General features: G+C 41.8%; 1 protein-coding gene across 1 annotated transcript in view; it reads left to right on the top strand.

The window, feature by feature from the left end:
* frmd3 (FERM domain containing 3) overlaps positions 1 to 16,096 on the top strand; it is a gene marked incomplete at both ends in the record, with an annotated part of 69,992 nt that overhangs the window by 27,705 nt on the left and 26,191 nt on the right. The window contains 5 exons of the mRNA XM_081348356.1: positions 2,440 to 2,537; positions 2,856 to 2,979; positions 3,295 to 3,382; positions 3,527 to 3,615; positions 7,160 to 7,223. Coding sequence (XP_081204482.1) covers positions 2,440 to 2,537; positions 2,856 to 2,979; positions 3,295 to 3,382; positions 3,527 to 3,615; positions 7,160 to 7,223 — 463 coding nt within the window. The remainder of the gene's footprint in view (positions 1 to 2,439; positions 2,538 to 2,855; positions 2,980 to 3,294; positions 3,383 to 3,526; positions 3,616 to 7,159; positions 7,224 to 16,096) is intronic.

Genomic DNA, 16,096 nt, shown 5'->3' with positions numbered 1-16,096 from the left:
AAAAGCAGATGCAAGCGTTTGGCCAATGCATTGCAGTTCTGTCATACAAACTTTAGAAATCACCATGAAATCAAAATGGACCCTGTTATTCTCATTGTGAATGATTAATATATGGTCAGTGCACATTAACCCAATACTAAAAAAAAGTTTTTAGATTCATCAAAAGTGAAAGAACTTGCTTCCATCTCTGAAATTACGTCACTGGATAATATCAAGTCCCTCCACTGACCTAATTATTTTTTTCCTTGAATATGTTTAACTTGGAAATTTGTCCAAGAAGAATAAACAAAACTAACCTTGCCAAGAAGTGCACTTAATTGTATTGAATGTGCACTTGTATTTCAACAAACTGTACTTGCAGGTAATGCAATTAAATAAAATCACACTTTTAAAAAGTGCACTTTGTAATTGTCAAATTAAAAGTTTTACTTTAAAGTATTTTTTTTAAATCATATTGTTTTAATACTTTTTTCCATGCTTAAAAAAGTACACTTATTTTGATGTGTTGACTAACATACTAAAGCACATGTAAAGTACTTAATTATAATTTTATCTCTAGTTTGTTATTCAATATTAAATTTAAAGTTACCATATTTTAAATGTACTAAATTGCAACTTCATAATTACAAATGTGTAATTACAAATATATTGAAATACATAACTTACAAGTTTCAGTAGACATTTAAGTATAGCTATTATAGTTAACCATGAATGCTTGTCAGTACATTCAAACTTTAACCATATTTTAAAAACAATAGAAGTTATGTCATGTCACATGTAGGACAAAGCTCATGGAGACGAGGAATACGTAGAAATAACATTTAATAACAAAACTTTCAGGGGAAACACCAAACACTCACGCTTACATTGATGAGAACGGACAAAGACTGAAGGAGAACACAAGGTATAAATACACAGGGACTAACTAGATAACTAATGGGGTGATTGACAATGCACAGGTGATAGACATGACTTATTAAAACAATCATGGAACACTAGGACACAGGACTGAACCAAAAACAATGAAGGGGGGAAACACAGATCATACATGTAACAAGTTATTATAGAATTACATATGAAGAAGATGTACTTACGTTCTATTTGGGTTACTGCAAAATTCAACTAATTGCATTTATTAAAAAGCTAAATTATAATACAATTTAATTTAATTTAATTTAATTGCAATAAACATGTAATTAAGTGTACAAAAGCTTTGTATTCAGTTTGCATTTAAGTACTGTATATTCGTTTAATGTATATTATTTCCATAAAAAGTACTCTTTTTAATGTCTGCTAAAGTGCATTTCTTTTTCCAAAGGAAAGTGAAATAGATTGTAAATTCCATTTGCTCTTGTCCTTTCTTAAATAATGTAGAGCCATTGTGCATTTTCAAGTTTGACCAGAATTAAATATATATATACATATGCATATAGAGCTCCTACTGTACATACATAGAACACAACCAAATGCACTTTTTTGGTGCTATGTTAAAAATTAAGTACATATTCTCATAGGGATTATGTTATATTTATATCATGTTGTACTTATGTTATAAGTGCATGTCCGTATTCCTTCTTAAATGTCATTGTCAGTTCAGACTTACCTCTGTGAGGTGTGTCATGTGCACTTATGTTTAGGCTGTACAAAAGTAACATGTCTTAAAGGAAACAGTAGTGTTGAGTGCTCAGTTCCTAGTAATGTTAGTGTAGTTATGTATGTGGGCTAGTTTCCCAGTGAGCACAGACCATCTGGTAGACATTTCTGCTCTGAAAATCAGAACAGGATGCCAGAACTGATATCAGAACAGGGTATCAACATTTTATTTTTATTAAATACCAGCCAATTGCGAAACTAGAAGGTCATTGTACAGCTGTCAAACTTTGAGACATAGCATCCTGTTGTTTTAGATGTTCCACACATTTCAGTAGGATTTTGGGGTGCTGTTATTGTCACTGGTGTGTTTGTGCTTATTAGTCTGTAGGACAGATCTTTATGTCCTACATAGTTTTTTTTTAGATCCAAGTGTGAACAGCAAAAATCACACTGAACCTGACGTTTTCAACTTTGTTCAATTCTAAATCAGATAATTATCTAATTTCATTTTGTAAATACAGTGTGAACATCCAGATTAAATTTTTTTTTTTGTTGACAGTCATTATTGTGCACATGATTTGCCCTTAATAATAAAATAATTTATGAATTGCACTATATGACGTTGCAAATACATAAAGTTTGCACTTAAGTATATTCTTTTAAACTGTATTGTGGACGTAATAAGTGCTCTTTTTGAAAGTTTGCTAAAGTGAAGTAAAGGACTTTTTCACAAGGGTTTTAGTGTGAATGCAGCCAAAGAGAAAGAATCCATGGAGAATGATTCATGTTGAAATAACACTAAGACTCTTTTGAAATATCTCTTCTCTTGTTGTTTCTCTGTGTCAGGTACCTTCTGTACCTACAGTTGAAGAGAGACGTGTACCACGGTAGGCTTTTATGTCCGTTCGCCGATGCTGCGTATCTTGGAGCCTGTATAGTGCAGGGTAAGAATACAACTTCATCTACAACCAATCACACATTTCATTACATTGTGTTTTGCAACCAAAGCTTGAATATTATTTGATTGATAGCACCAGTAGCATGGTGCTCCTGAGCAATTTTCTTCTGGAAGCTTTTTAACTAATGAGCAGTCATATTTCAAACCTCTTTCCATTTTTTTCTTGCTTCTAATGGATATGAACCTAATTTAGATCAGGAGCAGAGGATAGTGTCTTGTTCTAGATACACAGGTATCTTAATGGGCTCTTTAGCTTTTTCATGTGGTTATTTGATGATTTTTAAGGCTGTTTGTCTTGTTCTAGCTGAACTTGGGGACTATGATCCTGAGGAACATCCTGTTGACTACATCAGCGACTTCAAGCTCTTCCCCAAACAGTCCCTCAAACTAGAGCGCAAGATCATAGAGATCCACCAAAATGAGCTGAGGTGAGAGAAAAAAAAAGCTGTCTGCCAATTGGAATTGTACATTTATTTGTGCGATACAACTGTTCAAAAGTTTGAGGTCAGTATGATTATTTAATGTTTGAAAGTTGTCTCTTATGCTCACCAATGCTGCTTTTATTTGATCATAAATACAGCAAAACCAGTAATATTGTGCAATATTCTTACATTTTAAAATGCTTTTGGTTAAAACAACTTAAACATGCATTTTAGTCTGGAATTTGGCTTAAGGTTTGTTTGTGAAACTAGGGGTTTATGTAGTTGGAGATCTTAGATTCTAAAATTACATTGTTTCTGTAGGGGACAGTGTCCTGCACTCGCCGAGTTAAACCTTCTTCAGAGGGCCTACACACTAGACACATATGGAGTGGACCCACACCCGTGCAAGGTACTGACTCGCCTCAGAAACTTACAACATATCTATTACATACTGCATCTAGTATCTAGTAAATATCTAGTTTTAAGCACATATAAAATACAATATATATAGCTAAAACATCATAAATCTGATCTTTGATTAAATTCATTTCAGGATTTCACAGGATCCACAGCTTTCCTGGGATTCACTGCAAGAGGGTTTGTAGTTTTCCAGGGAAATAAGAGGATACATCTTTTAAAATGGTAACTTTAAAAAACATGTTATCATTAGCTGCACTCTCAGATTCACTCTTCATCTCCACCTCATCCTACTCAGTGTAGTTTAGTGTAAGGTGCGGTCATAAAAATGTCAAAAAGGTCCATTGTCTATTGTCAGTTGTGTAGTGATGTACAGTATGAAGCACAGCTCACACAGAAGCCACTTTTAAAACAAAAAGCTTTCTGTTGGTCAACGTGCGAATCCACCTGTTGTGAAATTCCCATCACGTGGATTCCTATTGAATTAACTGGATTTCACCTGCCAAAATTCTGCAAAAAGTCTAGTGTCCACTTTCCAGTTTTTTTCTGGAAAGAAACACCCACTTATAGACAGTTCACAACAAGGATGATAACCATAATGATAACTATCACTGTAAAGTTTATTTCGTTCTGATTCTTTGAGAATAGAGGCATCCACATCATAACTATAACAATAACGAAACTGAGGAACAATATAGTTGGAATCACTTTCAGAAAAATTTGATAAAATGAATGAATGAATGATAAAAACTTCGAGCCAATCAGAATCCACCCAAATTTAAAGAATGTCAATGTTTAAGTGTAGTGCTTTTCTCTTTCTCTGGTGTTCATTAAAAGTGTATTTATTTGTGCATTCTGCATCACACATCATCTTTATTCGACTCGCTGCATGCAACCATGACAGAATAAAGGATTTAAAGGGAAAAAATGAATGGATATTCCAGCTGTACGCCTGCTTCTCCTTGAACAAGAGGATTGTTCCTTCAAGGACCACACAATGGATTTCTTAGATCTGCCGTGCCTGACTCAATATCAGGACCACTCACTCTGCAGTTTTATATCACACCAGCCTCAACAAGTGGTTCAAGACACGCCTGCCCATGGAAGGTCCTTGAGGGAGTTTTGCCAAATATGTGGAGTGGGTACTTGTCAAATGCGACTAATTCACTATTCACTGTCTGCCTCGCTGATGAAGACCCCACTCTGGACCCAGAGTCCAGCCAGCCTTCAGCCATGCCGTATCGCGCTACGAAGATAGAGCCAGAGCGATTGCCAGAGGCCACGTTCGTTCTGGAGCCCGAGCCTATTAAAGAGTCTGAACAGGTGTGTGAGCTGGAAACAGCATCCATCATTGAGAAAATATTAGTTTCCATTGAGGGGATGAATTGGAGCTCCACCCACACTCCCGTTTCTGAGAGGCAATCAATGAGGTGGATTCCCAAGGAATTATTATTTGATGAGCTGGATAATGAAATGTTTCAAGGTCTCCAGTCTCCGCTGGTCCTGTCTAGTGCCAAATTGTCTTTGTATCTGCTGGTTCAGCCCAGTTCCAAGCCATTTTCATCTCTGCTGGTTCAGCCCAGTTCCAAGCCATTTTCATCTCTGCTGGTTCAGCCCAGTTCCAAGTCATCTTTGTCTCTGATGGTTCAGTCCAGTCCCAAGTCATCTTTGTCTCTGATGGTTCAGTCCAGTCCCAAGTCATATTCTTTGTCATTAAATCAGACTAGCTCCAAGTCTGCTTCATCACTGTTGGCTCTGCCTAGCTCCAGGTCTCCTTCATCACCATTGGCTCTACCCAGCTCCAAGTATCCTCCGACACGGATGGTCCTGCCCAGCCTCCCTCTCCCTCCTCCTCTGCCTCTCCCTCCAGTTCCTAGGCCTTGCCTCCACTGTCTCCCTTCAGCCCCTCGGCTCCTCCTTCTGTGGCTCCGCCCAGCTGCTCGGATCCACCTTTGGCTTCCCAGACATCAGCTCCACCTTGGTCCAGTTCCGCCCTCAGCTCCATCTCAAGCCTATGAGCCCCGGACTTCATCTCAGCCCTCCGACCCATCGGCTCCACTTTGGTCTGTCATCCCTCAGGTTCAACCGGGGTCTTTCGTCCCCCTGGCTCTCCTTGGTCTTTTGTCACTCTGGTTCAAACTTGCAGATTTCCTGCTGTGCCTCGACCCTTCACCCTTCTGGCTTAGCTAGGCTCCTCCTTCCCTCCGGTTCCACCATTATCCTTTGGCCAAGCCCACGCCACCACCTCAGTAATGCACACCTGAGGCTCCACCTTGGCCCCCCAGGTCTTCAGCTTTACCCTGGGTCCACGTCTCCTTGATTACTCCTGGGTCTCTTCGTCCTGGCTCTGCTTTGGGTCATCCTCTGGGTCCTCCCATCTCTGCCCTAGCTCCTCCCTCTATCATCTTCACCTTGGTGTTCCCTTCTGCCAGCCCATCCAAGGTCTCATCCTTCGGTTCCTCGCCCATCTCCAGAACCCCTCCCTCCTTCCTCTGTTGGGGTGTAAGGTCATAGTCAGGTTCACTTTAGTTTAGTTTTCATGGTTTTCTCTGTTTCTGTTGGCCTAATTCTCATTTCTAGTTTGTTGCCATAGTTTCTAATTAAAGTTCCGCACCTGTTTCTTGTCCTTTTAATGATCATCTCTGTGTATTTAAGCCCTCAGTTCTTTCTGTTCATGGTTTGGTGTCATTATCATCAATGAGTGTGTTTTCATGCACCCTCATAATGCGATTATTAACCCAATACTTTGATCAAACTAATGCGATTAAGCTCATAATCGCATTAAACTATTTGCCGTATGCTGATTTTAATCACAATGAACAGGGATGTAAACACCTAATCACATTATTACCGCTCTGACCAAAGTGCGCATGTGCTCGGACGTAGACGGATGCCGTGTGTTGTTCACACAAAGTCATGAATGAATTCTTTGTCACTATTCTAAAAATATTTCTTCTTAAAAACTAAAACTCTGTCAACACAACTTGCTGCACAGTCTTTGCTCTGTATCTTCATCCAGACGGAGCAAAGAACGTGACGGCAGCGTAGGCAAACCCAGCATTGCGATGTTCAGCACGGCGCTGAATAATATCCAATACGTCCATAAAAATGTATTTTGAATTTGATGCGAGTAGATTAAATGACCGGTAACATGCATACTTTATGCCTATCTGAGTGTGGTATAACCATACTTGATAACGTTCTGTTTATTATAAGGATACGCTGCAGTTTTACTGTCTGCCATTTTAAATGCTAAGAATTATTAAAACTATAGTTATCGTTATTGTTGTAGTTATCATCGTTGGTGTGAATGTATATAGTGCTTAAGGATATCTTGCAACTTGAATATCTTTCAAAGATTTGTTGCCATGAACCTTGCACATTGAAATGCGAACTAGGAGCTGTTCGTCCTTAAAATCAGCCTGTGAGCTTGTAAGCCAAACTGTTTCCCGACAGGCAGTTTAAAGCCTCTGCGCGCTGACTCACAGACATTATGTAAGGCCAGTCGATCAGATGGAGTATACATCAGCTGATCAATGAGTGTTCTGTGAGTGCTCATGATCTATGACATAAGGTTTTGTAGTGTTGTTAACACCAGCCCACAGTCAACAAGCAGATAAATGCACTCAAGGCTAGACGTTTGAAGAGTTTTATATGTCTATTAATCTCTCTCTCTCTCTCTCTCTTATGTCTGACTGTTGACATGATGTTTTTGCATTGAAAAACATTTCACTTGTAACATTTCATTTGTAATGTCTCACTCTTGCAGGGCAGATGTCAGCAAATTTAAGTTCGAAGGGAAAACATTCTATGTGATTGGTGTGCAAAGAGAGGTAGGATATATTATCTTGTAAACTGTTTTTCTTTTAAAGCTCACGTTCATTGTAGTCATATGGTTCATAATGCATTTACCCACCATGCAACACCAATTTACTTTGACTTAAAACCATTCTGGCTTTTTTTTTAATGCTGTGCATTACATCATGAAGATGTTATAAACACAATCTTACGTTATCTTACAGTACATTCATTTATGACCTTCGGTAAACTCACTCGCATTGTCTTTTATATATTTATTAATATTCCCATGTCCCTATTCGTCATTATACATAGCTGAAAATATATGTTTTTAAGATTTATACATAATTAAACATATTAAATGGCTCTTTCACCTCAACATTTTCACACAGATTTCCGATTAGAACAGATTTAAGGCCCATTCACACCAAGGACAATAATTATAAGGATAACTAAAATAAACTAAAAGAAAATTTAAACAAAATCATTGCAATTATATAATAATAGAACCCAAAACACATCTATAATGATAACTGCACAGAGGAACAATATCATTGAAATAACTTTCAGAACAGCTGATGAATAAAAAAAAGCCAATCAGAATTCATCAGACTTTAAAAAACTTGAGCATTTAAAGCGGCTGACTACAGCACGCACTAATAATAGTATTAGCACTGATAATAAACCGAATATAAGCGGCCGTTGGTGTGGCCGCTAATATAGTTATTATTATCATCCTTGGTGGAACGGGCCTTTGTTCAGCTTCCTGTGCCTATCATTCTGTTTGTGTCACGCTTTAAATCTAGTTTTACATGTGCTTCTGTCTTCTTTTCTCTGTGTGAACTTTTCCATTGCTGGTGAGTAAACATATACATCATGGCCATTGATTAACTTATGAATTATTATTATACAGCTTTATAGTTCCTCACCCACATATCTGTCCTGATTTTAATCAGACTTTAGTTGTAGTGCCCAACATAGAGTATTCATAAGAATTTCATGAGCAACACTGTCAATCAGAACTGCACAATTGTGATAAACATCATAATTATCAAGCTTTTCACTGGATTTTCTAATTAAAATTGTTGTGGAATGTGGAATAATGGATTTTTTTAAAAAGAATTTATGCAATTTAATCAATTATACTGTCCACAATTCAGAATTATCTCATAGAATTAGTTATGTTAATGCTAGCAAATCAAAAATAATTCCTATAAGCTTTTTTTTAGAGATACATCAAAACATTATCATATGTTTATAGATATTATAAACTGAATATTACAGTGGTACGTGTTTTTAAAAATCCTTATAATCCTTATCCATTAAATTGCAAAAGTTATTAGGTCCTTGAGTCAAAAAGATTGAAAACCATTTGTTTAAAAGTATTATATATTTGTTTGGTTGCTTCTGAAGTTATGCATATTATATGATGGGTATGAAACTAAAGTGTTGTTCGATGTCTAAACCTTTGTGTGTGAATTCTGTACACCATGTCACCTGTCTGGTTCACACATGCAAGTCTGAAAGTTTCTGGGTTGATACTGTATGTGTGAACAGTAAGAACCATTGTATGTTGAAAGTCTGCTCCTATCTGCATGTTCACACACACTCGAACAGATGTGTGTGTAAGTGTGTGTTTACTTATACTGGACATGTGACTGTGTTTCACACAAGCACACGTCTGTCTGTGAAATGCACTATTCCACTCAGAAGTGTTGGAGTGCAGACTGTTCACTATCCTAAGAGGTTGAGCAATGGCTGACCTGTTCTGCTACTCAAATCTCACAGAATGATTTCTGTTTTATTGCTCATACTTAGAGACAGACATTTAACCAGACCTTAAAGGCCTCGTCCAGCACTGACATGAATAATTATGATACCTGTGGCTTATTGAGTAGATTTGTGCTATTACTTTTTTTTTTGCTTGTGGACAATAAAGTTAGTAAAAAATCACATAGACTTACATTGTAATATTATAACATAATATTACAACATGTAATATTACACTGAATATTATAAAGACTAGGGGTGAACGTCTCGGTTACGTATGTAACCCTCGTTCCCTAAGGAGGGAACGGAGACGTTATGTCAGTGAATGATGAATGGGGTTTCGCTTAGAAGCCTATCACCTTCGAGTTTTAGAAAACGAGCCAATGGAATGGAAAATGCCTTGGGTTTGCGGAATTTGCATGTCGCGACTCCGCCCCTCCGCGTGGGTATAAAAGGAGGAGCGGTGGCAATTTCGCATTATGTTTCCTCGCTGAGGAGCCGAGACTGAACTCAGCCTATTCCAGCGGTACAGCGGTTGTGGCAGAGGGATGTAGGAGGAACGAGGGTTACATAAGTAACCGAGACGTTCCCTTTCGTTCAGTCACTATGAGTTACTTCAGTGAATGACAAAAGGAAATTCAATCACGCCCTGCCTGTCGTGAGACTAGCATGGACGAAGGGCTAGGCTTAACGCAAAAAGGTACACTGGGTAACATATCCCAGGAGGAACATGTAACACAATGCCTACCCATAGGGAGGACTTAGAATACACATATGACCCGAGTATGGGATGCATATGGAGGCTCTGAGGTGTCCAGCCCGCATGGTGGAATGTTTTAACCTAGAGAGAGAGGGAAAACACGAGCTCGAAGGAGGATGACCATGGAAATACACATTGGGGGAACCATGCACATGGAACACTTAGCCAATCACGAGGGCTGAGCAACAGGGCAGCACTCTGGTGACGGCATCATCAGTGTCGGAGGAACTCAGGGTCTTGGAAGGAAGAACTCATCTGAGTGAAATAGAGCACGCATCCAGTCCGTGGAGTGGAATGGCGCAGCAAGCGATGACACCAAGCGGGTCCTATTACCGGCCACTGGTGGCGAGTACATGAGAGGACGCTGGCTCCACTCTGAGATTATAGAATCTTGCAAATGTGTTAGGTGTCGCCCAGCCTGCAGCTCTGCAGATGTCTGTCAGGGAGGTGCCATGCGCTATAGCCCAAGAGAAAGCCACACTCCTAGTGGAGTGAGCCTTCACACCAAGGGGGCATGGTCGACCTTGCGTCTGGTAAGCCAAGGTCGATCGCTGCAAACCAATCCAACGGATGAACACATTCGAAAATGCGTTTCGCTTTCAACATCCTGAACGGAAGCCTGTGAAGGGATCGGTTCAGGACGCGCAGGTCCAGGATTGTCCGTAACCCATCAGTTTTCTTAGGTACAATGAAGTAGGGGCTGTAGAAGCCGGACTTCATTTCGCCTGGAGGGACAGTCTCGATCGCACCCTTCGCCAGTAGGGTGGTGACCTCCGTACGCATGACAGGGGCATTGCCACCGACCATGGTGTAGTGGACTACCCGGAAGCGGGGAGGAGACTGTGCGAAATGAATCGCATAGCCGAGCCTGATGGTTCTCGCGACCCAGCAGGGCCAAGTTGGGAAGCTCAAACCAAGCTCCCAAGAACTGTACCAGCGGGGTCATGCGAACCACAGACGTACCCTCGATGGGGCAGCGAGGCGGAATAACCAGCCCGGAAGAGGGAGGCGTAGCGTCCCGGTGTGAGGGTACGGTCATTTGCTACGTCCTGACAGAGGAGGCCAGGGAAGGACGAGCATTCCACGGGGGCCCGCTCTTCCAAGAGTCTGGCAACAAAGGGGGGCAAGAGTGGCGAGGCTCGTGAGCGGCGTGTACTGTCATCTGAGACCTCTGATGGCTCAGAGATGGATGTGTCAGTTCTTTCTTTAACCACAGTAAGGCTAGCAGCGGGGAGTGGAGAACTAAAGATTCTCCCCCGGCCCTCCACCGTGGGGAAGGAGTGGTCCTGCTAGCATCTCCTGGAAAGAACTGAGTGCCATCTCTGAGCAGCCCATCTCAGGGGCGCCGCCTAGCCTGGCGTTTAGCGGGCTGCAGGGCCAGAGCGGCCTGTGGTGCCTTCCTGCGGCTACCTCCACGGTGCGGTCCAGATGAAGGCTGCTGCTGGGGCCGGGCGCGAGGGGTCGGGAGGTGCGGGAGCCGCAGGAGGGTGCCCTCGGCGGTGAGCAGGCTGAGGATTCTGTGCCGACAACTGGGTGGAGACAGCAGCAGGCCGTCGGGGCAGAATATGCTTTATAGCCTCAGCCTACTTCTGGGTGGTCGAGAACTGTTGGGAAAAAGGAAACAGGTTCGCTCGGCGTCTCTCATATCAGCCAGGTTGAGCCAAAGGTGTCTCTCCTGGACCACTTTCCTAGTAAACCTGCAGGATGGCCATGGCATGCAAAGAGGCAGCAGCCTGACCCCAGCTCTATAGGATTTTGCGATGAGAGTCGACGAGAATACAGTCTTCCGTAGAATTCTTGTTTTTGTGTGTGTGTGTGTGTGTGTGTGTGTGTGTGTGTGTGTGTGTGTGTGTGTGTGTGTGTGTGTGTGTGTGTGTGTGTGTGTGTGTGTGTGTGTGTGTGTGTGTGTGTGTGTGTGTGTGTGTGTGTGTGTGTGTGTGTGTGTGTGTGTAAAGAAATGCGCTCGTGAAGTCGAACTGGCTCGGACATGGATCTAAACAAAATAGTATCTTTTTACTTTTACCTGGGCTTTCAACAAAAGGAAATTCTACAGGTGCTAATCTACCAACATGGCTTTTTTTTTACGTTGCGGTTAAAAGATTTTTTTTCATTTATTTTTTTACAGTGTCTTCTCACAGGTTTTTCATTGCAATGTAAAAATGTGGGCTATCCATATGTCTTATTGTTACTTGCAGGCGAGGTGGATATAATCACAGCTGTATTAAATGTATTGATCAAAAACAAAAACAAAAAAGATAATCCAGGATAATAAGAACAAACACAACAGCTTTACAAACAGTGGCAAAGACAATACTGGACGAAAACTTGGGTTACGCTTTAGTTACACTTTATTTCAACTTTGCAACTACATGCCAACTAAGAGTATTAATAGACTGTTAGGTTAGGGTTAGTAGAATAAGTGACATGTAGTTGCAAAGTTACTTATAGTCTCTTTGAAGCAGCTTTACAGAGATAACAGGAAAATAATGCAACTAAGTTTGTTTCTAGAAGAAAATAACAGAAAATAATAGAACAGAACAGAAAATAAAGTTAGTAGAATAGTTAGTAGAATGTCTAACGTGGAAGCCATCAAAATAAAGTGTTACCAAAACTATAATAAAACTGATGGCTTAATAAATAAAAAGGAAATAACAAGGAGGGGGAGGTGAATATAATCGGTAACCATTGTAACAAATGAGTGGCGGGAAACATATGAAATAAAAGGAAACAGGAACAAAAACACAGGAAACAAGAAAAAAGCAAACTAAGAGCCCATGACAAATCAACATAACCCCCTAACACTTATATATCTATAAAGATGTATTAAAATTAATCAGCCATTAGAAATTAAATATGAAAAAATAACAATTTAAATCAAATCTATTTTGTATTTTTATAATCTTTTAGTGTTAATTTTAGGTTTGTGCTATACCACCTGAGGGTACTCTGTGAACCCCAGTTTGAGAACACCATTTGTAATCACAGTTAGTTTACTGCAGGATTCCCGCTCTAAGCTCAAATGAGTAGTTGACTGTCAAATTCAGATCTCTCTGAGCATAGGATGGGGGAGCGCTCTGACATTTAGTTTTGTTTTTATGACGTGACTCTAAGCTCAGTCTGAGCGTACAGCAGTGAATTGCAGGGGGCGGCAGTTTGATGCTAAACGGCCTGGAAGTGGTTTGTATTGATTTCTGCCTGGATTCACTGTTCTGCTTAGTACTCCATCTATTGATCCCCGGATCAGATTACACACGCGTAGGGTTAATGGAACTTATTCTCCTGACAGTTCTGTTTTTCACAGCACTTTTTCAGACCTCATAAATATCTCTGTCACACTGGCCTAACACATACATATTCACCTCCGCTTCAGACCTGGTCGTATAATCCAGCACATATATTTGATGGGCTCAGGGTGTCACATAGTTCAGTTGCCAGATTAGCACATTCACTTCACTGTAATCTCATCGTGTTAACTAGAGAACCGGGAATCTGATGCATATCGATCCAGAAGAAAACCAATACCGCTATACATTTTCATTACAGCACTGATGTAGCTTTTGTCCTCTCATGCATGATGATTCATCTAACATAGAATTATCATTACGAACCAGTTCATGTCCTCCTGAGCAGTTAATGCAGTAGTCTAGTGGTGATAAAACACAATATAGAAACATTTATGATGTGAAACACATTTTCATTAGCTATTGCGTAAACTACTGTTCAAATGTTTGAGGTCAATAAGATTTTCTTTTGAAAGAAAATACTTTTATTCCACAAGGATGCATTAAATTGATCAAACGTCACAGAAGAGACTTTTGCATTCTATTCTCTTTCAAATAAATGCTGCTTTTTGAAGTTTCTATTCATAGTTTCTATTCAAAGAATCCTGAAAACATTTATCATGGTTCTCAGAAAAATATTAAACAGCAACTGTTTTCAATATTAATAATAATAGAAAATGTTTCATGGGCTGCAAATCAGTATGATTTCTTAAGACTTATGATTCACTTCAAGACAGTTTTAATGAAATCCTTAAATAACAAAAAGAAAAAAAGTTTTTTTAATAATCAGCCTTGGAACATTAAACTGCCTAAAGACTAAAATAAACCCTTTGATGTAAATTTATATGCTTGATTATTTATTATTAAGTAACTGTATTACAAAAGAGAACATGACCATGTTGGCACGTTGTTCGTCTTGCCTTTCTCATGAGAGCTTGAACGCTCAGCGTGCCGTGTGCCATCGAGTTTGACGGCCACGTTCACTGTCTCGCATGCCTGGCAGCTTTCGGATGGGATTACTGGTCCTTCTCATGAGTCAAGTCAAGTCACCTTCATTTATATAGCGCTTTTAACAATATCAATATTATGTTATTATTACTCTGGAAATTAAGATGATGCTAAGCTTCCCACTACAATGGTGTGTGTGCCCATGCTGAATCAGATTATTGACTTGACTGTGAGACGCGTAATCGCCTTGCCCCACCCTTGTGCCTGCCCGGATGTGTGTGAAAAACTTTGGCAGTATGGAAGCATATTGGCGCTAATATGGCAAGCCAAACATGCCAAAATCTGCAGGAAAAGTTTTTCCTCTCTCACTACCTTTGGTGGTGGGGCGGCTTTGCTAATTGCAGACCGACTCTTCCCTGCATGTGATGGCCACCCTACAAGTCTGTGGAAGGCCAAAACACTCAATGCACAAGGGTAGTTCTGAGCCGGTTTAGCTGCGCATAGTGACTTACCGTGGTTTAAGTCACAGCGCTGGCCCTCGGTCAGACGATGTCCATGCTGGTGGTCCAGAAGTACCCCAGGGCTAAACCTTGCAGAGGTGCGAGACATTGCCAAAGTGTGTTCCGCCACTGGCATCTCAGTCAGCGGTTCCCAAATTCTCAGTAAGAGCAGCTTCTCCATCTCTGGGTCTCAAGGGGGCGCGGATGGCAGTGAGCGACGCTTCCATGCCTTGCCACTCCCGTCCCCCTCTATCGCCAGCGGGCAGCAGTGTACGGTTCGGGGATGCCAACCGGCCTTCCCACGCAGCCTCTGCCCCACCCTGGAACCTGGTAAGTGTTGCATGGCACACTCAGACTCCGCTTTGGGCCACCTCAGTGCCTCCTGAGTGGAGTCCCTGTGTTCCACCTCGCTGCCCCACCCTGGGTACATCTGTGGTCCCGTTGGTCCCACTTGCAGGGTGTCTGGGAGTCTGGCTAGCACTTCCCAGCCCGTCTCACTGGCTCATCCGTACCATCAGACTCGGCTATGCGATTCAGTTCACCCCCCACCCAAGTTCAGGGGCATCCACTTCACCTCTGTGGGGAGTTGCAATGCCCTTGTCTTGCGGGCAGAGATCGATGTTCTACTGGCGAAGGATGCAATCAAGCCAGTCGCTCCAGCTGATATGAAGACAGGGTTCTACAGCCCCTACTTCATTGTACCCAAGAAAGGCGGTGGGTTACGGCCAATCTTGGACCTGCGAACCTTGAATCGGGCCCTGCACAAGCTCCCGTTCAAGATGCTAAGCCATTGTTCCTCTCAGAGAATGGGCCGTTTGTATTCTCAACTATCTCGACGATTGGCTGATCCTGGCTCAGTCTCAAGATCAGTTGTGCGAACAAAGGGACATGGTGCTCAGCCTGTTGCCCAGCCTGTTGGGACTTGGGTCAACTGGGAAAAGAGCAAACTCTCCCACCATGCAGAGGATCTATTTTCTCAGAATGAAGTTGGACTCGGTCAACCAGACAGCGTGACTCACAGAGGAGTGCGTCCAGTCGGTGTTGAACTGCTGAGTGAGATCAAGAGCAAGACAGCGGTCCCACTGAAACTTTTTCAGAGGCACCTGGGGCATCAGCAACCACAGTAACGCTCAGACTGCTTCATATGAGACCGCTTCAGCACTGGCTTCACGGCCGAGTCCCGAGATGGGCGTGGCAGAGTGTCACATACCGGGTGCCCGTCACCCCGCACTGCCGCCAAACCTTCAGCCCGTGGTCGAACCCTTCGTTTCTACGGGCAGGTTTTCCCCTAGAACAAGTGTCCAGGCATGCTGTGTTCTTCATGGATGCCTCTGCCACCGGCTGGGGGCCACGTACAACAGGCATGCATATCAGTTCTGTGGAAGGGGCCTTATCTGCATTGGCACATCAATTGCTTTCGAGTTGCTCACAGTACGCCTTGTGCTGGGCCGCTACATGGCAAGCACGTACTGGTCCAGCATTGCGACCATTTTGTACATCAACCGTCAAGGTGGTCTACGCTCCCACCGCATGTCACAACTCACCCGCCATCTGAGGTTGCTTCGTGCCATTCACATCCCTGGCATGCTCAATCGTGCAGCCGACGAGGGACTATATGGGACTTCTTCGGAGCTGCACAGAAAGATCTG

The sequence above is a fragment of the Scardinius erythrophthalmus genome (assembly GCF_964197995.2).
Source record: "Scardinius erythrophthalmus genome assembly, chromosome: 20".
Taxonomy (NCBI): domain Eukaryota; kingdom Metazoa; phylum Chordata; class Actinopteri; order Cypriniformes; family Leuciscidae; genus Scardinius; species Scardinius erythrophthalmus.
This window is presented reverse-complemented; position numbering and strand designations above follow the sequence as displayed.